At 36.8% G+C, this 20,183-nt stretch overlaps 1 protein-coding gene across 4 annotated transcripts in view; it reads left to right on the forward strand.

Moving 5' to 3' along the window:
* STRN3 (striatin 3) overlaps positions 1–20,183 on the forward strand; it is a 105,895-nt gene that overhangs the window by 83,328 nt on the left and 2,384 nt on the right. For all 4 annotated transcript variants that reach the window (XM_047797138.1, XM_047797141.1, XM_047797140.1 and 1 more), the window contains 7 exons: positions 2,452–2,585; positions 3,916–4,091; positions 4,269–4,316; positions 4,855–4,976; positions 9,187–9,354; positions 11,209–11,349; positions 15,166–15,273. In XM_047797138.1, the coding sequence (XP_047653094.1) occupies positions 2,452–2,585; positions 3,916–4,091; positions 4,269–4,316; positions 4,855–4,976; positions 9,187–9,354; positions 11,209–11,349; positions 15,166–15,273 (897 nt within the window). The remainder of the gene's footprint in view (positions 1–2,451; positions 2,586–3,915; positions 4,092–4,268; positions 4,317–4,854; positions 4,977–9,186; positions 9,355–11,208; positions 11,350–15,165; positions 15,274–20,183) is intronic.

The following is a 20,183-nucleotide window of genomic DNA, read 5'->3' on the forward strand; positions in this document are numbered from 1 at the left end:
CAGGTTTCCTTGGTCACTAGTGTCCATAAAACGGAGGATTAGTTAAAGAAAAATATGAAAAGGATGTTGTAAATTTCAGTCTGGACTCTGGAAATCTAAGATTTCCATAAAGGGGAATCTGATATGATAATAGTAATCTTAAATTTCTCGATGAAATCTTTTATGCTGTCTAATAAAAGGTATCGTAATTTTCATCATTAAAAGCTGCTTCTTGAAATAATTTTTTTAATTTATTTATTAGGGCTGCACCCACAGCATATGGAGGTACCCAGGCTAGGGGTCCAGTCAAAGGTGTAGCTGCAGGCCTATGCCACAGCCATAGTAACGCAGGATCCGAGCCTCATCTTCCACCTACACCACAGCTTGCAGCAATACCACATCCTTAACCCACTGAGAGAGGCCAGGAATTGAACCCTCAACCTCATGGTTCCTAGTCAGATTCGTTTCTCCTGCACCACAACGGGAACTCCAAAATAATTTTATTTTTCTTTGAGTTGCTAATAACATTTTCATGCTTATGTAATCATGTGCTGTAGGTAATTTTGTTAATATTAATAAAATGAATTTATAGAGTAGAAATTAATTCCCTCTGCAAAGAAACAAGGGCAAATAAACTGAGAGTGATTACTGTATGCCACAGCGATAGGTGATTAGGAAAATGGAAATACAGCCTAGAAAATTTTTTTTCACAGACACACGTGTATGTAATAAATGTTAAGTGAGCAGTATAGCTTGCTGTATATAAATGATTATATATGTATATAGAGAAATAATGAAATGTCATATGATTAAGTGGAAATAATACTATCTAATACAATTAATATAAAACTAGCTAATATTGCTTAGGTATGTCCCTTCACATGCTCTTAAATTGGTCAGAAATATCTCTGCCAATAGAATAATCAGAAATATCTCTGCCAATAGAATCAGAAATATCTCTGCCAATAGAATATGTAATAACACAGCATAGTTATTATGTTAAAGTTATTTTAATGGGCTTTTACCAAAATTTCTGTTGAGTGTATAATTATGAGTGGGAGGAATTGTGGCATTTTGTTCTAACTTGTCTTATAAACAAATTATGAGCATATAACAAAACTTTATCCTTGTACTAGCTAAAAATGCTTTGAGAAAATATTACTTAATGAATTTTGTACAGTTATTCTTAAACATAATTTTAAACTCTTGATTTTATAGTTCTCAGCTTTACCGATAACTACATACTAGATATTGGTAGAAAGGATCAGTGCTATAGATTATTTAGATTTAATAAGTATAACCGTTACAAAATTAATTAAATACGACTGGTATCCCTATCTATATTTTCTATCAGATTTACTCTAGATCAGTTGCTGACACACAACTTTACTTTAGAAGTTTCAAATAGGATCCTATTTGAGTCAAATTATATAGCTCACTTCGATATTACAGCTTACTTTAATAAATATAAAATAAGATATTTTAAATAAAGATATCTTTTACTTTTGCCATAGTATATTTCTAGAGGTCGAGTTATATCTTCTCAGAATGATTTTCATTAGTATTAGTGATGACTGACAAATTTTAATACGTCTCTTATGTTTCCTTATAGTATATTAGATTTATATCATTTTTCATAGGAATTTATCAAATTTAACAATTAGCTTGAGTTTTTATTTTTCCCTTTTAAATTTGCTCATGGATTTTAAATGTTTTGATATGTTTAGTTGTTATATAATACAATGACATATGTAAAATTACAGTTATTCTTATTTATGGCAGTGTTTGATTTTAATTGGTCAAAGTATCAGAAATTTAAAGTTTAATAATTAGTATAGATTAGTAATTTTTTTAGAAGTATCATGGTAAATAAAACAGAAGTTAAAAGAGCATAGTCAAAGTGTGAAAGCTAGAAAACATTCTGAAGATCACACGGGTTAACCTTTTATGAGAAGGAAACTGACATTGTTGGTAGAACTGCCCTTTTCCTAGACTATTGCTGTTACTGCAGGAATATGAGCAATTTAAGGATTTCACTGTGTTGCAGCCTGGAAACCATTTACATACGAATGCTTGTTTTAATTTTTATCAGGGGCTAGAATACCTAGCACTTGCAAGCAAATACAATAGAAAGCAAAAAGGACTTATAACAACCTATTACATTAAAAAAAAATGCTATAGTTAAGATTATACTTAAGTGATGTAAATTGACAAAGCTTTTGTGCCCCACCTCCCACCCTGGAATCATATATCTATCTAGTGCACATTCGATTTGTGGAAAATTATGTTTAAGTTCCTAAATGAACAAATGCAGTAATAGGATTTTTTGAGTGAAAGAAATAAGGGAAGTGGGAAAATAAAAACTAATTATTTTACTGATATTTTAACTGTTAAGTGCTTACATTTCCCCCACAATATTGTCTTGTACTGTATGATTTTTCAGCATTTAAGAAGCGGTTTTGTTCTTTATAGCTGAACCAATAACGTTTCCATCTGGAGGAGGCAAGTCATTTATTATGGGTTCTGATGATGTTTTGTTAAGTGTACTGGGCCTTGGAGACCTTGCAGACTTGACGGTAACAAATGATGCAGACTATAGTTATGATGTAAGTGCGGTTTTATTTTTAATTTTTTTAATGATTTAATAGAAGGCTCCTTATTTTTTGGAAACACTTATAAAACAGAATTAATGTCAAGGTGCATGGAAAAGATAAGTTTTAAGTGTCGACAGTATGTTGATTTGAAGTGACATGTAGTTTTTTTTCTTATAGCTACTTTCTTTGTAGTGTTTGAATTTTTCTTGAGTATTCTGGTGCATTAGTTAGAGGTTTGGGGTGATTAATTACCTTAAAGTAATGATTGATAAATATCTACCTTGAGTAGTCAACTCTCAATTACCTACTCAAATTAAGCTGTATTTTGCTGTTAACAAGAGAAAAATAGGTAACCTGAATCACTTATTTGCTTTCAGGATACTTTTCAAAAAGCACGTTTTATTTTTTATTTATTTATTTTTTTAAGGATAATGTTAACACATTAGCTTGTCATTTCCTGAATATATAGTCCTTCATTTGAGGGATGGGGAGAGGATGGAAGGGGCATGGGTAGGACAGTGTTAGAGATGAAACTAGTCTTGAATTAAATTTTTTATAGACACTAAACACTCAATTGAGAGTTAACTATATTTGTTTAGATTTTATATTAATGAATTTGCAGTTTTTCAGCAAATTAATTTTTTTCCTTTTATAACAAATTTCTTTTTTCTGAATTTTTTACTTACATTAGCATGCTTTTTAAAAACATCAGCCTGGGTGGGCTGGTTTATTCTCATTAATGTTTTTAAAGTATTAAACAACTAAATTCTAATAAACTTTTGACTACTTTAGAAGTGGTTTCACAGCCTATCTTTACAGATGGAGAAATGAAGGTAAAAAGATAAACTTCATATCAGTATCAACAAAGTGTCTTTAGTTCAGACTTTTGTAAAGTAACTTCACGTGCTGCCTTGAAAAATGTCACATGTTAATTTTCTAAATGACAGCTGTATTGTACAGTAATTAATATTGTCCCCTTGGGTTTTGGGTAGTAATTTATGTAATTTTTTTTGTTTTCATGTAAAGTATTACAGCATGATAGTTTTTTTGTTGTTCTCATTTGACATTTAATAGGACTTTGGGTTTAGCCTGATGATTAATTAGGTAAGGAGCTCTTCATTTGACTAGGTATTTGCAAGCTAATGAAATGATTCTTTTTAGTTCTTATTAAATGACAAAAGATTTGTTGTAGTTTTTAAGGTACATTAAATTTCCACTGGACATTTTAATTTTAACAAAGCAGTTTTGAATATGTATTTTAAACACAACCTAACAAACAAAAACTCCACATGCCTATCAGTTAACTACTTTTACCACTAAATACTGTGCTCTTTCTTTTTAGTTGCCTGCCAATAAAGATGCCTTTCGAAAGACATGGAACCCCAAGTATACACTACGTAGCCATTTTGATGGAGTACGAGCATTAGCTTTTCATCCTGTAGAACCTGTGCTGGTTACTGCCTCTGAGGACCATACTCTGAAACTTTGGAACTTGCAAAAAACAGTTCCTGCCAAAAAGCAAGTATTTTAATGTTAACCTGTGGTTTTTTCCTTCCAAATTTGCTAATTATAAGCAATATTCTTCTTATGGTCCTGTGTCTTTTATGCACTCGTTTGATCTTACCTAGTGACTCTTGAATATCAACCACTGATTTATGATTATTTGTCCCCCCCCCCTTTTTTCCCCTCTTTTAGGAGTGCCTCTTTAGATGTAGAGCCTATCTACACATTTAGGGCCCACATGTAAGTTTTTTGAATTAGTACTTAATTAACAATCATAGTTCTTGTTAACTATTATTTGTCGATCTTGAAGCCTTGCAATTTTCTCATGTTTGTTTTAAATTAGAGGGAGTTCCCGTCATGGCTTAGTGGTTAACGAATCTGACTCGGAACCATGAGGTTGTGGGTTCGATCCCTGGCCCCGCTCAGTGGGCTAAGGATCCGGTATTGCCGTAAGCTGTGATATAGGCCGCAGACGTGGCTCAGATCCCGCGTTGCCCTGGCTATGGTGTAGGCCGGCGGCTACAGCTCCGATTAGACCCCTAGCCTGGGAACCTCCATATGCTTGGGTGTGGCCCTAGGAAAAAAGAAAAGATAGATTGACTATATTTCATTCGATTAATAATTGTGTTAGTAAGAATATAATCAGTATTGTTCAAATGTATGTGTTTATCTAAACTGTTTTAGGTACCACATAAATTTAGAGAGAGGTTGGGGGGATGCAGATATGAGTTTCTTCTTAGTCTTTGTAAGTAATTGTTTTCCTCTTTTTCTATAATAGTGGTCCTGTTCTATCATTAGCTATTAGTTCTAATGGTGAACAGTGTTTTAGTGGTGGTATTGATGCAACTATCCAGTGGTGGAATATGCCTAGTCCTAATGTGGATCCATATGATACATATGGTAAGTAAAAGGCTCAAGATATTTTTTTAAGTGGATGGAGCAGACAAAAATAATTACAACTATTATAAGATCGTTTAAAGATACATTGGTCTTTTCATTTACTAGTAATAGTACTTTGATTTACTAGCAATTTGCTTTATGAAAGAGAAAAATTAAGAAATACAATGCCATGAATATTTTATCTTGCAAGAAGTATAGTTGATTTATAATATTGTGCTAGTTTTCAGGCATACAACACAGCGATTCTGTTTTTTATACACACATACACACACAAATATATACACACACATTCTTTTTCAGAATCTTTTCCATTATGGGTAAGGAGAATAACATTTAGTACAAGAAACAGTTTTTAAAACTTAGTTTATGTAGTTCATAAATATTTAGTGAGATGATAAAAACAAATAGAGACATGAGAGTGTGTAAATCAGTGAACATTTTAGAGGACCAAAAAATTCCTTAGTTAAGAAAACAAAACTTTTGGAATTCCCGTTCTGGCTCAGCTGAAACGAAGCTGAGGAGTAACCATGAGGATGCAGATTCTATCCCTGGCCTCACTCAGTGGGTTAAGGATCTGGCATTGCTGTGAGCTGTGTAAGTCACAGACTGCTCAGATCTCGTGTTGCTGTGGCTATGGTGTAGGCCAGCAGCTGCAGCTCCAATTGAGCCCCTAGCCTAGGAACTTCCATATGCCACGGGCGCAGCCCTAAAAAGACAAAGCAACAACAGCTTTAACTCACAAATGCCACTTTGAGAATCTGACTAACAGATGGAGTTCCCGTCATGGCGCAGTGGTTAACGAATCCGACTAGGAACCATGAGGTTGCGGGTTCAATCACTGGCCTTGCTCAGTGGGTTAAGGATCCCGCGTTGCTGTGAACTGTGGTATAGGTCACAGATGCTGCTCGGATCCCGCATTGCTGTGGCTCTGGCGTAGGCTGGCAGCTACAGCTCCGATTGGACCCCTAGCCTGGGAACCTCCATATGCCGCGCGGGAGCGGCTCAAGAAAAGGCAAAAAGACAAAAAAAAAAAATCTGACTAACAGAAATATTCGCACACACATTAAAATATATATAAGGGCAATTGTTTATAATCAAAAAAATTAAAATGGAACAGATGTTTATTAGTGTGAGAATGGTTAAGTAAATCGTGGTCTACTTAATCACTGGCTCATTTAAAAAGAATTCATGAGCTCTTTGATCTTTTTATTTAACACATACTTGATGCCTAAATTTGCCAGGTGTAGTGTTAAGCACACATCAAGAAATTAGACTTGGCGTTCCCCTGGCAGCTTATTAGCAGGTTAAGAACCTGACTAGTATCCATGAGGATGCAGGTTCCATCCCTGGCCTTGCTTAGTAGGTTAAGGATCCAGCATTGCCTCAAGGTGTGGCATAAGTTGGCAGATGCAGCTCAAATCTAATGTTGCTGTGGCATAAGGCTGCAGCTCCAATGAGACCCCTAGCCCAGGAACTTTCAAATGCTGCTGCTGCTGCAGCCCTAAAAAAAATTAAAAGAGTTCCTGTTGTGGCGCAGCAGAAACAAATCCAACTAGGAACCATGAGGTTGCAGGTTTGATTCCCTGGCCCTCACTCAGTGGGTTAAGGATCTGGCATTGCTGTGGCTGTGGTGTAGGCCAGCAGCTGTAGCTCTGATTCGACCCCTAACCTGGGAACCTCCATATGCCATGGGTGCAGCCCTAAAAAAAAGACAAAAAGACCAAAAAAGAAAAGAAAGAAAGAAAACTTAGTCTAATAGAAAAAGATAAGCCTTAAACACATAAGCAAGGGGATGGATAGTTACACACTATGGTATGAAGTATGGTATGAAGATAACTGATACCTACCAAGAGAGGAGAGTAACAGGTAGAACCCTATTTAGATGTAGAATAAAATAATGGCATTCAAGCTGAAATCTAGAGAATAAAAGTTAAACGTTTAGTAAAGAGTTTTAAGCTAGGAAGTGTCCTGTAAATGTAGAATTTAAAAAGATAACTCTTGCTGTTGCAAGGAAAATAGATTGGGGGTGGGAAGAGTGGAGAAAAAAATATCAATGTCATTTAATGTAAAGTTGTAACAGTGATCCAGTAGATTAGGTGAGAGATAATGTTGTCAAGATTAGAGTGGTCGTAGAGCAGTGGTAGCAGAGCACTTGGAGAGAAATGGATTTAAGGCATGCTGGATTGAAATGTCCATGTACTGATCCTCAAAACAATCAATAAAATTCTCAATTATGAAAGAAAAAAAAAAAGACATGCTGGAGAGGTGGAGGGAATAGACAGAATATATGATAAATTGGATTAAGTGGATGAAATGATGGATGAGTGACTTATTCTTTAACAGCTTTATTTAGATACAATTCACATGATAAAATTCACACTTTTGAAGTATACATTTCAGTAGTTTTTACCATATTCACAGGGATGGGCAACCATTACCACTGTTTATTTCAGAACTTTCGTCACCACTCCTGCATTTTTGGCATGAGCAATTGAGTATATGATGGTAGCATATTGAAATGGGGACAGACAGGTGTGAGAAGATAAAGGATGGTGAGTTCAGTTTTTTGGCATGTTAAGAGATGGTAATCTTAAGTAAGTACATCAGTATCAAGATGTGAGAATGGATGGTATTATGTAGGGAGAATATGTCATGTAGAGTAGAAAGAGAAGACAAAATCCTAAGGAACTCTGACATTGGGGGCCAGGAGTAGTTAGAGCAAGAGAGGCAATGAAGAAAACTGAGAAGGAGTGGCTTGTGAGGTAGGAGGAAGTGCAGGTAAGTGTGGAATCATGAAAGCATACCAGAAGAAGAAGCCATTTTGAAAAGAAGGAAGCAGTCTGCAGTAGTCATTTTCAATAAATAAGAAAAGTCTAATGTGATAGGTTCCTTTTTGTAAATAACAAATAGGTCACCCAGGCTTTGGCCAGACAGATATAGATTGGGTTGGGGCTAAGGGGTGAAGGGACTTCTAAGTAACCTTTCAAGGCATACACTATGGATGAAAAGCAATGTGCTAGGAGGGAGGGAGGGAGGGAAGCAAGTTTTTATTAAATTTGATAGAATAGAGTTTATTGGTTATTTTAGCAAGGGTTGTTTTGCTGTGTGATGGTATCGGAGTGATTTCAAGAATAAATGGGAGGTTAGAAAGCATGTTTATTCAATATATTTTTCTACTATTTGGTGGGAGGTTGGTGTAATTGTTTGGAGCATATTTGCTTGCTGTGGTAATTATTCCAAGGAGGAAGAGAATCTGTATAGTAGAAAAACTGTAAACATGAAAGCAAGTTAGTGTTTTAAGGGGAATCCAGAATACCTGGTGGAATTAGCCTGTAATAGGAAGGAGGATAATTCCTTACTTGTATGAGGAAATGTACAGAAGATGGCTTTAGACAATAGTAGTTTTATAGGTTGGCTGGAGGAAGATAGAGGATGGGTTCCTATTTCAGTGCTGCGTTTTTCCAGTGACATTGAGAGAAAATTGTTCATGAGGGAGGGAGGTTGGGAAGTGGGAGTGTTGCAGAGATGAAGAGAAATATCTGTGGAAGCTGGGAATTTAGTAGAGAAACCACATTGTAAGACAAATGATGTTCGGGGTAATTAGCCACCATTGTCCATCAAATAATGATTGGATGAATAAAATGTAGTATATCCATGTACTGGAATGCTATTTGGCAATAAGAAGCAATGAAGTACTGATACATGCTCCACGTTAGGCTAAGTGAAAGAAGCCAGTCACAAAAGGCCATTTGTATGAAATGTCCAGAATAGGCAAATGTATAGAAAAAAAATAGATTAGTTGTTGCCCAGGGCTACAGAAAGGCAGAGAGAAAGACTAGGGGAAATAGCTAAAAAGTAATGAAAGTGTCCTGAAATTGATGTGGTGATGATTGCACAACTAAAAACCATTGAATTGACACTTTAAATTGGTGAGTTTTATGGCATAGGAATTATATCTCAATAAAGCTGGTTTTTTTTTTTTAAGTACATGTTCTTTATAGAAAATTGCAAAACTAAAAAAGTATTGGAAGGGGAGATAAAAATAACTCATAATTCCAGAACTTAGAGGTGGTTACTGTGTACACTTTGGTTTGTCTTATTATACCCATTATGTACATTCTTTATACATAATTATGTGGTAAGTTATCCTTATATACAAAAGCATTTATTTTAAACTTCTTTTAGCTCATTTTTATTTCTTTCTTTCCAGAGCCAAATGTTCTAGCTGGCACTTTAGTTGCTCATACAGATGCTGTCTGGGGTCTTGCTTATAGTGGCATAAAAAATCAATTACTATCTTGTTCAGCAGATGGCACTATTAGGTTATGGAATCCACAAGAAAAATTGCCATGTATTTGCACTTACAACGGAGACAAGGGTAAGGAAATTTTGCCTCTTTGAAAAAAACTAATTTCTTTTAAATTTGGAAGATAGGAGTTCCCATTGTGGCTCAGTGGTTAACGAATCCAACTAGGAATCATGACGTTGTGGGTTCGATCCCTGGCCTTGTTCAGTGGGTTAAGAATCCACTGTTGCCATGAGCTGCGGTGTAGGTTGCAGATGCAGCTCAGATCCCGCGTTGCTATGGCTCTGGCATAGGCTGGTGGCTACAGCTCCAATTAGACCCCTAGCCTGGGAACTTCCATGTGCTGCGGAAACGGCCCTAGAAGAGGCAAAAAGACATAAATAAATAAATAAATAAATTTGGAAGATAGGACAAAATCAATTTACTGTTTCTTGGCCGCTTGAAGAAATACTAAAAGAACTTTATGAAGCTGTGATAATCTTTTTTACTCCTAGTCATCTTTAATAAACAAGAAAGGAGCTTTTGCAAGTATATCCTGTAGCTGGGTGCTTTTTTGACCTTTTTCAGGACAACAGAATAGAACTGTCTGTATGTAACAGTAGACAGATGAGACTGCTCAAAGGAACAATAGCTCTTCATCAGCTCTTGTGGCTGTGACTGAAGGGGTCACAGTCTCAAGCATACCTGTGTAAACCATGTGTGATGTGAGCTCACTGGTTGATATGTCTAGCACCCATAACTGGGAGGTGCAAACTGAGTTACACACACAATTTCAAATCTTTTCCTGTCAAAGAAGGCTTTAGTTAACCTTGTCATGACATTTATTTACATAACATGCTTATATTACTTCTTTGATCTTATTTTCCAAGCAGTTTTTTAAAGTTTTTTAAAAAATCATATCTTTTTTTTTCATGTCTTTTATTTTTATTTTTTCTTTTTAAAACATTTTTTATAACATTTATGCTTGATTTTCTTGGGTCTCTAGATAGTTTAGTGATTTACTAATTTTTCAGTTACCTAAGCTTTTGAGGTAAAAATTTGGTTAGATATTTATTTCTTGGCTTCATTCACATAATTAATTCTTACTCAAGATTTCATGTAGTTGCGCATTGCATTTGGACAGTTGAATTTAGTATGTTAAAAGAGGGAAATTGCTGGAATTCCCATCGTAGTGCAGCGGAGGTGAATCCAACTAGGAACCATGAGGTTGCGGGTTCAATCCCTGGCCTTGCTCAGTGGGTTAAGGATCTGATATTGCTGTGAGCTGTGGTATAGGTCGCAGACGTGGCTCGGGTTTGGTGTTGCTGTGGCTGTGGTGCAGGCTGGCAGCTGTAGTTCCAATTCGACCCCTAGCCTGGGAACCTCTTTATGCCTTGAGAACGACCCTAAAAAGTAAAAAATTAAAAATTAAAAAAATAAAAGAAATTGCTGCTTGGGTCATGTTAGTATAGTGTATTGCATGAATGGATTTCAGAGTCCAAAGCTTCTTTTTCAGATCCTAAAGTTTGACTTTTATTAGCTGCTTGATAAAGCTTACAGGTCTCATTCACCAAACATAGTGATATGGTGAATGCTAATTTATCCTTTTACATTAAGAAATTTAATTGGTGGGTGGGCCCAAAGACTCAATTAGAATTTTTTTTCTCTCTTAGAAGAAGAAAATGCATAGGAGAACAGTAACTCTTATACATATCTACTCTTACTTTGAGTCCTCTAGTTATATTTTTCTTATAATGTTAAGTAGAATATTATAAAAATTTTTAATAATTGAGAGAAAGTTAACTATTATTATATCTCACCATCCTAACACAATTGCTTTTTCATTATTAACATTATTTCAAAAATATTTTAATTCCCTTTTCTTAATAGAAAGTAGAGATTTTTCAGTTACTATGTTTACACTGTTTCTCTTTGGGCTGCTTTCAGAACATGGAATACCTACATCAGTTGACTTTATAGGCTGTGATCCAGCTCATATGGTGACCTCATTCAACACTGGTAGTACAATAATTTATGATTTAGAAACATCACAGTCGTTGGTGATGCTTTCATCACAGATAGAGTCTGGTAAGTTTACTGGTAAGATTGAAACATAAAAAGGTTATTACACATAGAAGATAATCTTTTAATTTTTATATTTGACTATTTGAATTTTGGATGGAAAAAAATTATTTTCAATGTGTGCTTATTTACATTATTTGTATTCTGTCAAATTATACTTGGTAGCTTGAGTGAGTATGTGGGGATATAGAAATGAGTAGCACAATGTAAAGATAAAAGAAAGTAAGTGAAAATTTTTAAGTTTTTAATGTAAAGTACTTGTGAAAGTAAACAGTATAACGAGCCTTATGCACTCATCATCCAGCTCTAGTACTTATGTGTAAATGGCCAGTGTTTGTGGTACGTACTTTACATTGGGATTTACATAGAGATCCAAACAAAGCCCATGCATTGTGATTGGTTGATAGGTCTCTCAGGTCTCTCTTTGTCTGTACATTCCTCTTCCATCTCATTTCTCTTGTATTTTTGACGGAAGAAATTGAATAATTTGTCCTGTAGAGTTTCCCATAGTTTAGATTTTGCCAGTTGAATCCTTGTGGTATCATTCACTGTGTTCCTGTTCATTTTATTTCCTGTAAATTGGTTGTAGATCTAGAGGCTTTAAAGTTTGAAATGTTTTTGGCAAGACTATTTTGTAGTAATTTGTGAACTTTTATCATAAGTGAATATTGTCTGGTTTATTTTTTTCATGTGTTTCCAGTCATTGCCTGGGTCATTAACTATTTAAAAATTATTTTCTAGTTCTATTATTCTTCATGTATTAGCTAGAATGCTTCTATAAAAATGAACAACCCCTCATGAGTAATTTAGTTGCCCTGGAGTTAGCAATCATAAAGGAAAGGCAAAATAAATGATTGATTTCCCTTGGAGTTCCTGTCGTGGCTCAGTGGTTAACGAATCCGACTAGGAACCATGAGGTTGCGGGTTCAGTCCCTGGCCTTGCTCAGTGGGTTAAGGATCCAGCGTTGCCGTGAGCTGTGGTGTAGGTTGCAGATGTGGCTCGGATCCCGCATTGCTGTGGCTCTGGTGTAGGCCAGTGGCTACAGCTCCAATTAGACCCCTAGCCTGTGAACCCATATGTGCCGCGGAAGCGGCCTTAGAAATGGCAAAAAGACAAAAAAAAAAAAAAGAATGATTTCCCCTCCTTTATTTACTGGTTTTTAAAATGATGAAGTGGTTCCCTAGTATCCTCCAAAGGTGACCAGTGAATCTTTCCGGTATTGTTTATTTTTGTTATCATTATGACCTTTCTTGGATATAAATGTGTTTGATGTGTTTCAGTCTGTTGTGGGTATTATCTTTATTGCTGCTCAGACTGTTTTCATCTTTGGCCGGTAGGAGATTACTCACTTGGCTACTGGGTCCTCCTTTTGACATGACCCTGTTAGTCATTGATGATTTTCTTATTTTTTGAAATGATAAAGTGCTCTAGGTTCATCTTGTTCATTTTGCACCACAGAGCCGAAATTAGCCATTTCTCTAAGGAGCCATGGTTTCTCTTATTGGAAAATGGCATTTAGAAACTACAAAACAGGTGCTAAGCTATTGAGTTGGTCCTCATGGCTTTCATGGCTCTTGAGTTGGTCATTGGTTTGGGCTTTCTCAGTGGAAAGAGCTAGAGATGCATTTTTAGTAAAGAAAAAGACTGATAAATTTAGGTAGATACTTGCAATTCTAATTCAGATTCATCTCATTGATACTGTATCTAGCTCATTTTGACAATGTTCCAACTTTTTTTCTTGCCCTTTTTTTTTTTTTTTTTAGGGCCGAATGTGCAGCATGTGGAAGTTCCCAGGCTTGGGGTTGAATCAGTGCTGCAGCTGCCAGCCTGCCAGCCTTCGCCACAGCAATGCAGAATCCAAGCCGTGCCCGCGACCTACACCACAGCTCACAGCAACACTGGATCCTTTAACCCATGAGTCCAGGGATCTAACCCATATCCTCATGGATACGAGTTGGGCTTGTTAACTGCTGACCCACAGCAGGTATTCCAACAGTGCTAAAACTTGATTCTCAGCCAGATCATCGTAATCAGAGTTCCTGTTGTGGCTGCAGCAGCTCAGCTTGCTGTGGAGGTATGGGTTTGATCTCCAGCTCTGCACAGTGGGTTAAAGGATCCTGCATTGCCACAGCTGCGTAAATCATAGGTGTAGCTCAGATTCAATCCCTGGCCCAGGAACTTAAGTTCGTTTGTTTAATTTTACTTCTCATTTTTCATGATTGCATTTTTGAAAGTCATTTTATATTTATGTAAAACCTTTAAATGGTTCTGTGGTCAAATCTCCAAACAAGTTATACCCAAAGAAGTGTCTTTTCAATCCTAATCTCTTTCTTCATCTTCTGTAGATATTTATATATTTTAATGTTTTAAGGGCTACAGAGTGATTGATTTACTCAGTCTAATCATGATAATGTCAGTGATATTTTCCCATTTGTTTTTATGTCTTTTCCTCCCTTGCCACTAAATTTTTTTTTTTTTTTTTTTTGCTTTTTAGGGCCACACCCATGGCATATGGAGGTTCCCAGGCTAGGGGTTGAATCAGAGCTATAGCTGCTGGCCTATACCATAGCCATAGCAACTCAGGATCCGAGCCAGGTCTACGACCTACACCACAGCTCACAGCAACATCAGATCCTTAACCCACTGAGTGAGGCCAGGTATCAAACCCACAACCTTAGGGTTCCTAGTTGGATTTGTTTCCACTGCGCCACGACAGGAACTCACCTTATCACTAATTTAATAAAAATTAAGAACTTGGTAGTAAAGAAAAGGTCTTATGCCTCAGAACATTAATTCCAACTTTTTTTTTTTGTCAGAGTGGGTAGAATGCAGGTTGTTCTTAACAAACATCTAATTATCACTTATGAATTTTTTTCCTTCATTAAATGCCTCTAATTTTTTATGGGCTTTTATTAAAAGCAATAATTTGGGGGTCTTTTAAAAATTATAAACCACATCTATTGACAATCTGCATTAAAATGCTAATTTATTTCTGAATTTGAGCCTAATGCTATTAATATTGTAGGACACCACAGCTTAAACAGTTTTTAAGAAATTGCGTCTCTCGGAAGTTCCCATCGTGGCTCAGCAGGAACAGATCTGACTATTAACTATGAGGATGTAGGTTTGATCCCTGGCCTCACTCAGTGGGTTAAGGATCTGGTGTTGTGGTGAGCTGTGGTGTAGGTCGCAGACACAGCTCGGATACCCCATTGCTGTCTGTGGCTGTGGCGTGGACCTGCAGCTGTAGCTCCGATCTGACCCTTAACTTGGGAACCTCCATATGCTGTGGGTGTGGCCCTAAAAAAAAGAAAAGAAATTGTGTCTCTTGAGAGCCCTAGTTTTACTTCTTAGTTATCTTGTTTTATATATAAAAGCTCTAATATTTAGTGATTCTTATTTTTTGGTAAGACTAAAAATGCCATCATTTAACTTCTAATTGAAATTTTTTGTTTTGTATTTTTAATTGATAATGTAGTTGATGGACAGTATTAGGTCAGGTGTCCTCCATAACGATTTGACCTTTGCATGCATTATGAAATGATCACCACAGTACGTCTACTAACCATCTGTCCTCATACAAATTTATGGAAGTATTATTGGCCATATTCCTTATGCTGTATAGTCAGTCCATCCCCATGGCTTATTTCTAGTTGGAGGTTTGTACCTTTTAGTCCCCTTCACCTCTTCCCCTGATACTCCCTCCCCTCCAGCAATCATCTGGTTGTTTTCTGTGTTTATGAATCTGTTTTTGTTTTGTTTTTTAGATTCCGCATTATATTGAAGATTTGAATTTTTGTACATTATCCTCTGTCTTTCAGGTTTACAATCCAATAATCACATTAACAGAGTAGTAAGTCATCCCACACTTCCTGTTACAATAACTGCTCATGAAGATAGACACATCAAATTTTTTGACAATAAAACGGGTAAGTACATTATCTTATTTTCTGTATAAGATTAACTTCTTAGCTTCAAAATTATCAAGTTAGGAGTTCCTAACTTAGGAGTGGCGCAGTACATTAGTGACCCAGTTTGTCTCTGAAGTGTTGCCAGTTTGATCCCCAGCATGGTACAGGGGCTTAAGGATCTGGTGTTCTGAAGCTGTGTCATAGGTTGCAGATACAGCTCAGATTCAGTCCTGGCCCAGGAACTTCCATATGCCACAGTGGCGGCCAAAAATGGAAAAAAAATATTGCCAAATTAAACTGTTTCAACTCAGATTTTTGCTTTACTTAATGTAGTGCACTTATAATGTATGTTATTATCCTTAGGTATATATAAGACCATGCCTACCTATTATGATTTCTTCATGTCATGACAGTTAGTTAAATAGAAACCCTTTCACTTTAAAAATTTTTTCTTCATATTCTGTTGTAACTTAGTATAGCAGAAAAGATCTCTTTCTGGTATTTAGAATTTCAAATATGTTCTTAAAATTATTTTTCAGTGGAAGAAATGATGATATAGTGGAAATTGTTGTCACCTTTCCTCTCTTTCTTATTGTAAGGAAACATACCATGTGTAGAAGTCAAATCAAATTTTAACTTGGCCATAGACTTGTTTAAGGACCTGTATCATCTGTCATTATCTAGAATACTATGTAAAATTTTTTTTTTTTTTTTTTGCTTTTTAGGACCACGCCCACGGCATATGGAGGTTCCCAGGCTAGGGGTGGAATCTGAGCCACAGCAACCCCAGATTCAAGCCATTTCTGCAACCTACACCACAGCTCATAGCAACGCTGTATCCTTAACCCACTGATCGAGGCCAGAGATCGAATCTGCAACCTCATGGTTCCTAGTCAGATTCATTTTCCCTGCACCACAATGGGAACTCCTATGTAAAATATTATTTGTTCTCTTTCAGGAAAGACAGCTAGAGAGGCTTCTTTGAGAAACTAAAATGATGAGTGGGGGTATCAAAGGACTTCCAAATAAGAAACGTAAATCTTAATTACAACATTATCGCAGGGCAACGAATTATCAAGCAAGACAGCAAATGAGAACTACAGATTTCTCTTTGAAGGTTATATAGGACGTGGTCATAATTTTTAGTCTTTAGAGTCTTACATAAATACCTTTTGTTCAGATAACACTGAAGGACAGTTTCCTTTGAACACACTGAAACAGACTGAGAAGAAAATGGATATTCACAGATCTATATATTGCACAGGAAAAAAAAGATTTATATTCATGTGAATGTTATCAATTTAACACCTAATCAAATCAATTCTTTGAACATTTTAATGAAGCCTAATAATCTTCCTCTGCTTCAAGAGCAGAGAGATAATTACTGTATTTCTAAAAAGGTTCTTTTTTCTTAATTATTAAAAATTTAGGAGTTCCCATCGTGGCTCAGTGGTTAATGAATCTGACTAAGAACCATGATGGTGCAGGTTCGATCCCTGGCCTCGCTCAGTGGGTTAAGGGTCCGGCGTTGCCCTCAGCTGTGGTGTAGGTTGCAGATGTGGCTCGGATCCCGTGTTGTGGCTCTGGTGTAGGCCGGCGTCTACAGCTCTGATTAGACCCCTAGCCTGGAAACTTCCATATGTCCTGGGTGCAGCCCTAAAAGGACAAAAAGACAAAAAAAGAAAAAAATTTACATTTGTAAGGAGAGGTTCAGGAATTTTAGTAGTTGTATTAAAAGCAAAAAGATTATTCAAGTCACAGATACTTTAGAGAATTTAAGTTTCAATGTCCGCTATTTGTTTCAGAGAGATCTTCAAGGCTCAGGATTTTTTAAAATTTTGTAGAGGCACAGATGCTGTGCCCAAAAAACTTAGTGGGCAAATCTGGGAAGGTGTAGTACAAGTGAGGAATGTGGAGGAGTTGGAGGAAGAAGATCCTGAATTGGTTATGGACTCATTCATTCAGCAAATCTTACGAGTATCTGCCATATCCTTGGCACAATTCCTGATGCTTGGTGAACAAAACAATATGTTGTGGCCTCTTTAATCTTAAAGACTAGTGGTATATTGCTTTCTGTGAGACATTGTTCTGTTTGATTTACATATGTTTACATGTTTGTTCATCTAATAGCTCTGTAATGTAGATAGAACACTATTGTCTTCATTTTATAGTTATTTTTTTACATCAGTCTGTTTCTTCTCCATTGCATAGAAGCCCACAATATTGATTATTCAAGTCAAAGGGCTAAAAGTGCCAGGGAAGGGAGAACCAGTGACTGCATGTGTCCTGTTTGTTCAATTAAAGAAAAAAAAAATTAATCTTGTTGGGAGAAGAGGGTTGGTAGCAAGCCATGGGACAAAGGCAAATTTGGTTAAATGTGAGAAGCTGCATGTATAGGCTGGTGAAGGAGGGGGTCCTAGTTCCTGGGAGGGGTCAGAAGTTTTGTGACTTCTGCAGTCACTAGTGGTCACCAGCATCCAGCCTGGTTCAGCATTGCACTTGTCTATAAATGGTCCTATCTGAAGGATCACTCACAGTTTGAAGTGACTTTGTGACCATGTAGAAGAGGGTTGATTCTGAATTGACTTATAGTGAGAGTTGGTTTAATGCACAGGCAGGAGAGCTGGAGTTAAACTTGGAAAATTATAGCACCCTTACAGAAATTTGTAGATTGCTATTTGGATGAAAGAATTCTTTGGTTTAAGACATGTTAAATATAGGAGATAGAGGATCATTTTCAGGAGAGAAGTCAGAACAAGATCTGTGAATTAGGAGTCACCATCATAGATTCGACTCTGTGTGTGTGTGGGTGGGTGGGTGTGTCTTCCACAGCATATCGAAGTTCCCCTGCTAGGGGTTGAATTGGAGCTGCAGCTGCCAACTTACACCACAGCCACAGCAATGCCAGATCCTAGCAACATCTGCGACCTACACTGAAGTTCATGGCAATGCCAGATCCTTAACCCACTGAGTGGGGCCAGGGATTGAATCTGCATCCTCATGGATACTAGTCGGATTCATTACCTCAGAGCCACAACAGGAACTCCAGATTTGACATTTTAAGGGACACTAATGATGCTTGGTAATTAATTTGTTCTGCTGGGGCTAGCCATTTCATAGTCTTTTGGGTTTTTTTTTTTGTTGTTGTTGTTTAAATAAGAATATTGAGAGGAATGGATTCCTCTCAACATAAATTATGTTGGACGTGTAGTATGTTCATTTTTCTGTTTCTCAGGATAGCAGAAAAAAGTCATGAAAATTTTTTTGTGTGTTTTTTGGAGTCTTATTGTCTTTTTTTAGGGCTGCATCTGCGACGCATGGAGGTTCCCAGGCTAGGGGTCCAATCCGAGATATAGCTGCCGGCCTATACCACAGCCACAGCAACTCCGAATCCGAGCCGTGTCTGCGCCTACACCACAGCTCATGGCAACGCCAGATCCTAAACCCACTGAGCAAGGCCAGGGATCAAACCTGTGTCTTCATGGATGCTAGTCAGGTTCAGTAACTGCTGAGCCACAACAGGAACTCCCAAATTATTGTTAATCTTAGTATTGATGAGAAACACACAAATGTGATTTGAAACAATGAAAGACTTTAATTTTTTCTTAATTGATAAGTGTTTAGTATTGCCAGAAAGTGACATGACTGTTTTTCTTTCTTTTTTTTGTCTTTTTGCCATTTCTTGGGCTGCTCCCACGGCATATGGAGGTTCCCAGGCTAGGGGTTGAATAGGAGCTATAGCCGCCAGCCTACGCCAGGGCCACAGCAACGCGGGATCCGGGCCGCGTCTGCAACCTACACCACAGCTCACGGCAACGCCGGATGGTTAACCCACTGAGCAAGGGCAGGGACCGAACCCGTAACCTCACGGTTCCTAGTCGGATTCGTTAACCACTGTGCCACGACGGGAACTCCTGTTTTTCACAGTAACTTTTTCATTTGATTATGTTGTGGTTTTGTATTCGGATCAGTAGCCCTATGGCAAATAACAAAAGGAGGTCTATTTCATGTCCCAGTGTGGAAAATCATCAGGGGACAATCAGCATGACAAATGACTATAACTAGAATTCTGGAGAAAGGCCTGCAACTCTAATAAGGGCAGCCTGGGCAGTTGGGTAATAAAGAATTATTGCTGAATAGAAAGGCAGCAAAATTTTAAAGTTATCAGTATTTGCTATTTTATTCCCTACTTGGATGAATCAGTTTATGATTTTGCTTTCCACGCATCAAAAGCATCACGTTCTAGTGCAGAGGCTGATGCCTTTGCCCCAAAGTATTTGTGCAGCACAACTAGTTTTTTAATATCAACTCATTTTTTTGTTTTTTTTAACTCATTGAATCTGTTTGCTTGACAAATCTTCAGTGAAGATAGGTATTCATTAAATTACATTTTCCAGAATGGAGTTTTTGTTACTGTGTGGAAAAATCCAGAATAATTCTCTGATATACTCCTACCCCTCTGCCCTTTCTTGTTTCTAATGTATAAACACTGCCAACATTTAAAAAAAATAAATGAATTTGATGATACTCTAATCTTTAGATAGGAGTATGTTCTTTGGTCATTTATTTATCATTAACCCTGTATATAAAGTTATCTTTACATCTCTTAATGAGAAAGATTCTGTTTTCATTTTAATTCCCTTTTACATGATCTTTGGCTTTTGATGCAACCTTGTAGTCATAATGTTTTCTACTATCAGATACTGTCAAGATTTATGTCACATAGATGTTTTTAGGAGCAACTGGAAAAGTTCTGCATTAGAGTTAAAATTCTTTTAAGAATATTATAGTGGATGAACCTTGAAAATAATATACTAAGTGACAGAAGGCAGACGCAAAAGCCACATTATTATATGATTTCATTTGAAAGAATCATTCCGAATAGAAAATCCATAGAGAAAGCAGATTAGTGGTTACCAGGGACTTGG

This window comes from Phacochoerus africanus, chromosome 9 (genome assembly GCF_016906955.1).
Source record: "Phacochoerus africanus isolate WHEZ1 chromosome 9, ROS_Pafr_v1, whole genome shotgun sequence".
Lineage (NCBI taxonomy): Eukaryota > Metazoa > Chordata > Mammalia > Artiodactyla > Suidae > Phacochoerus > Phacochoerus africanus.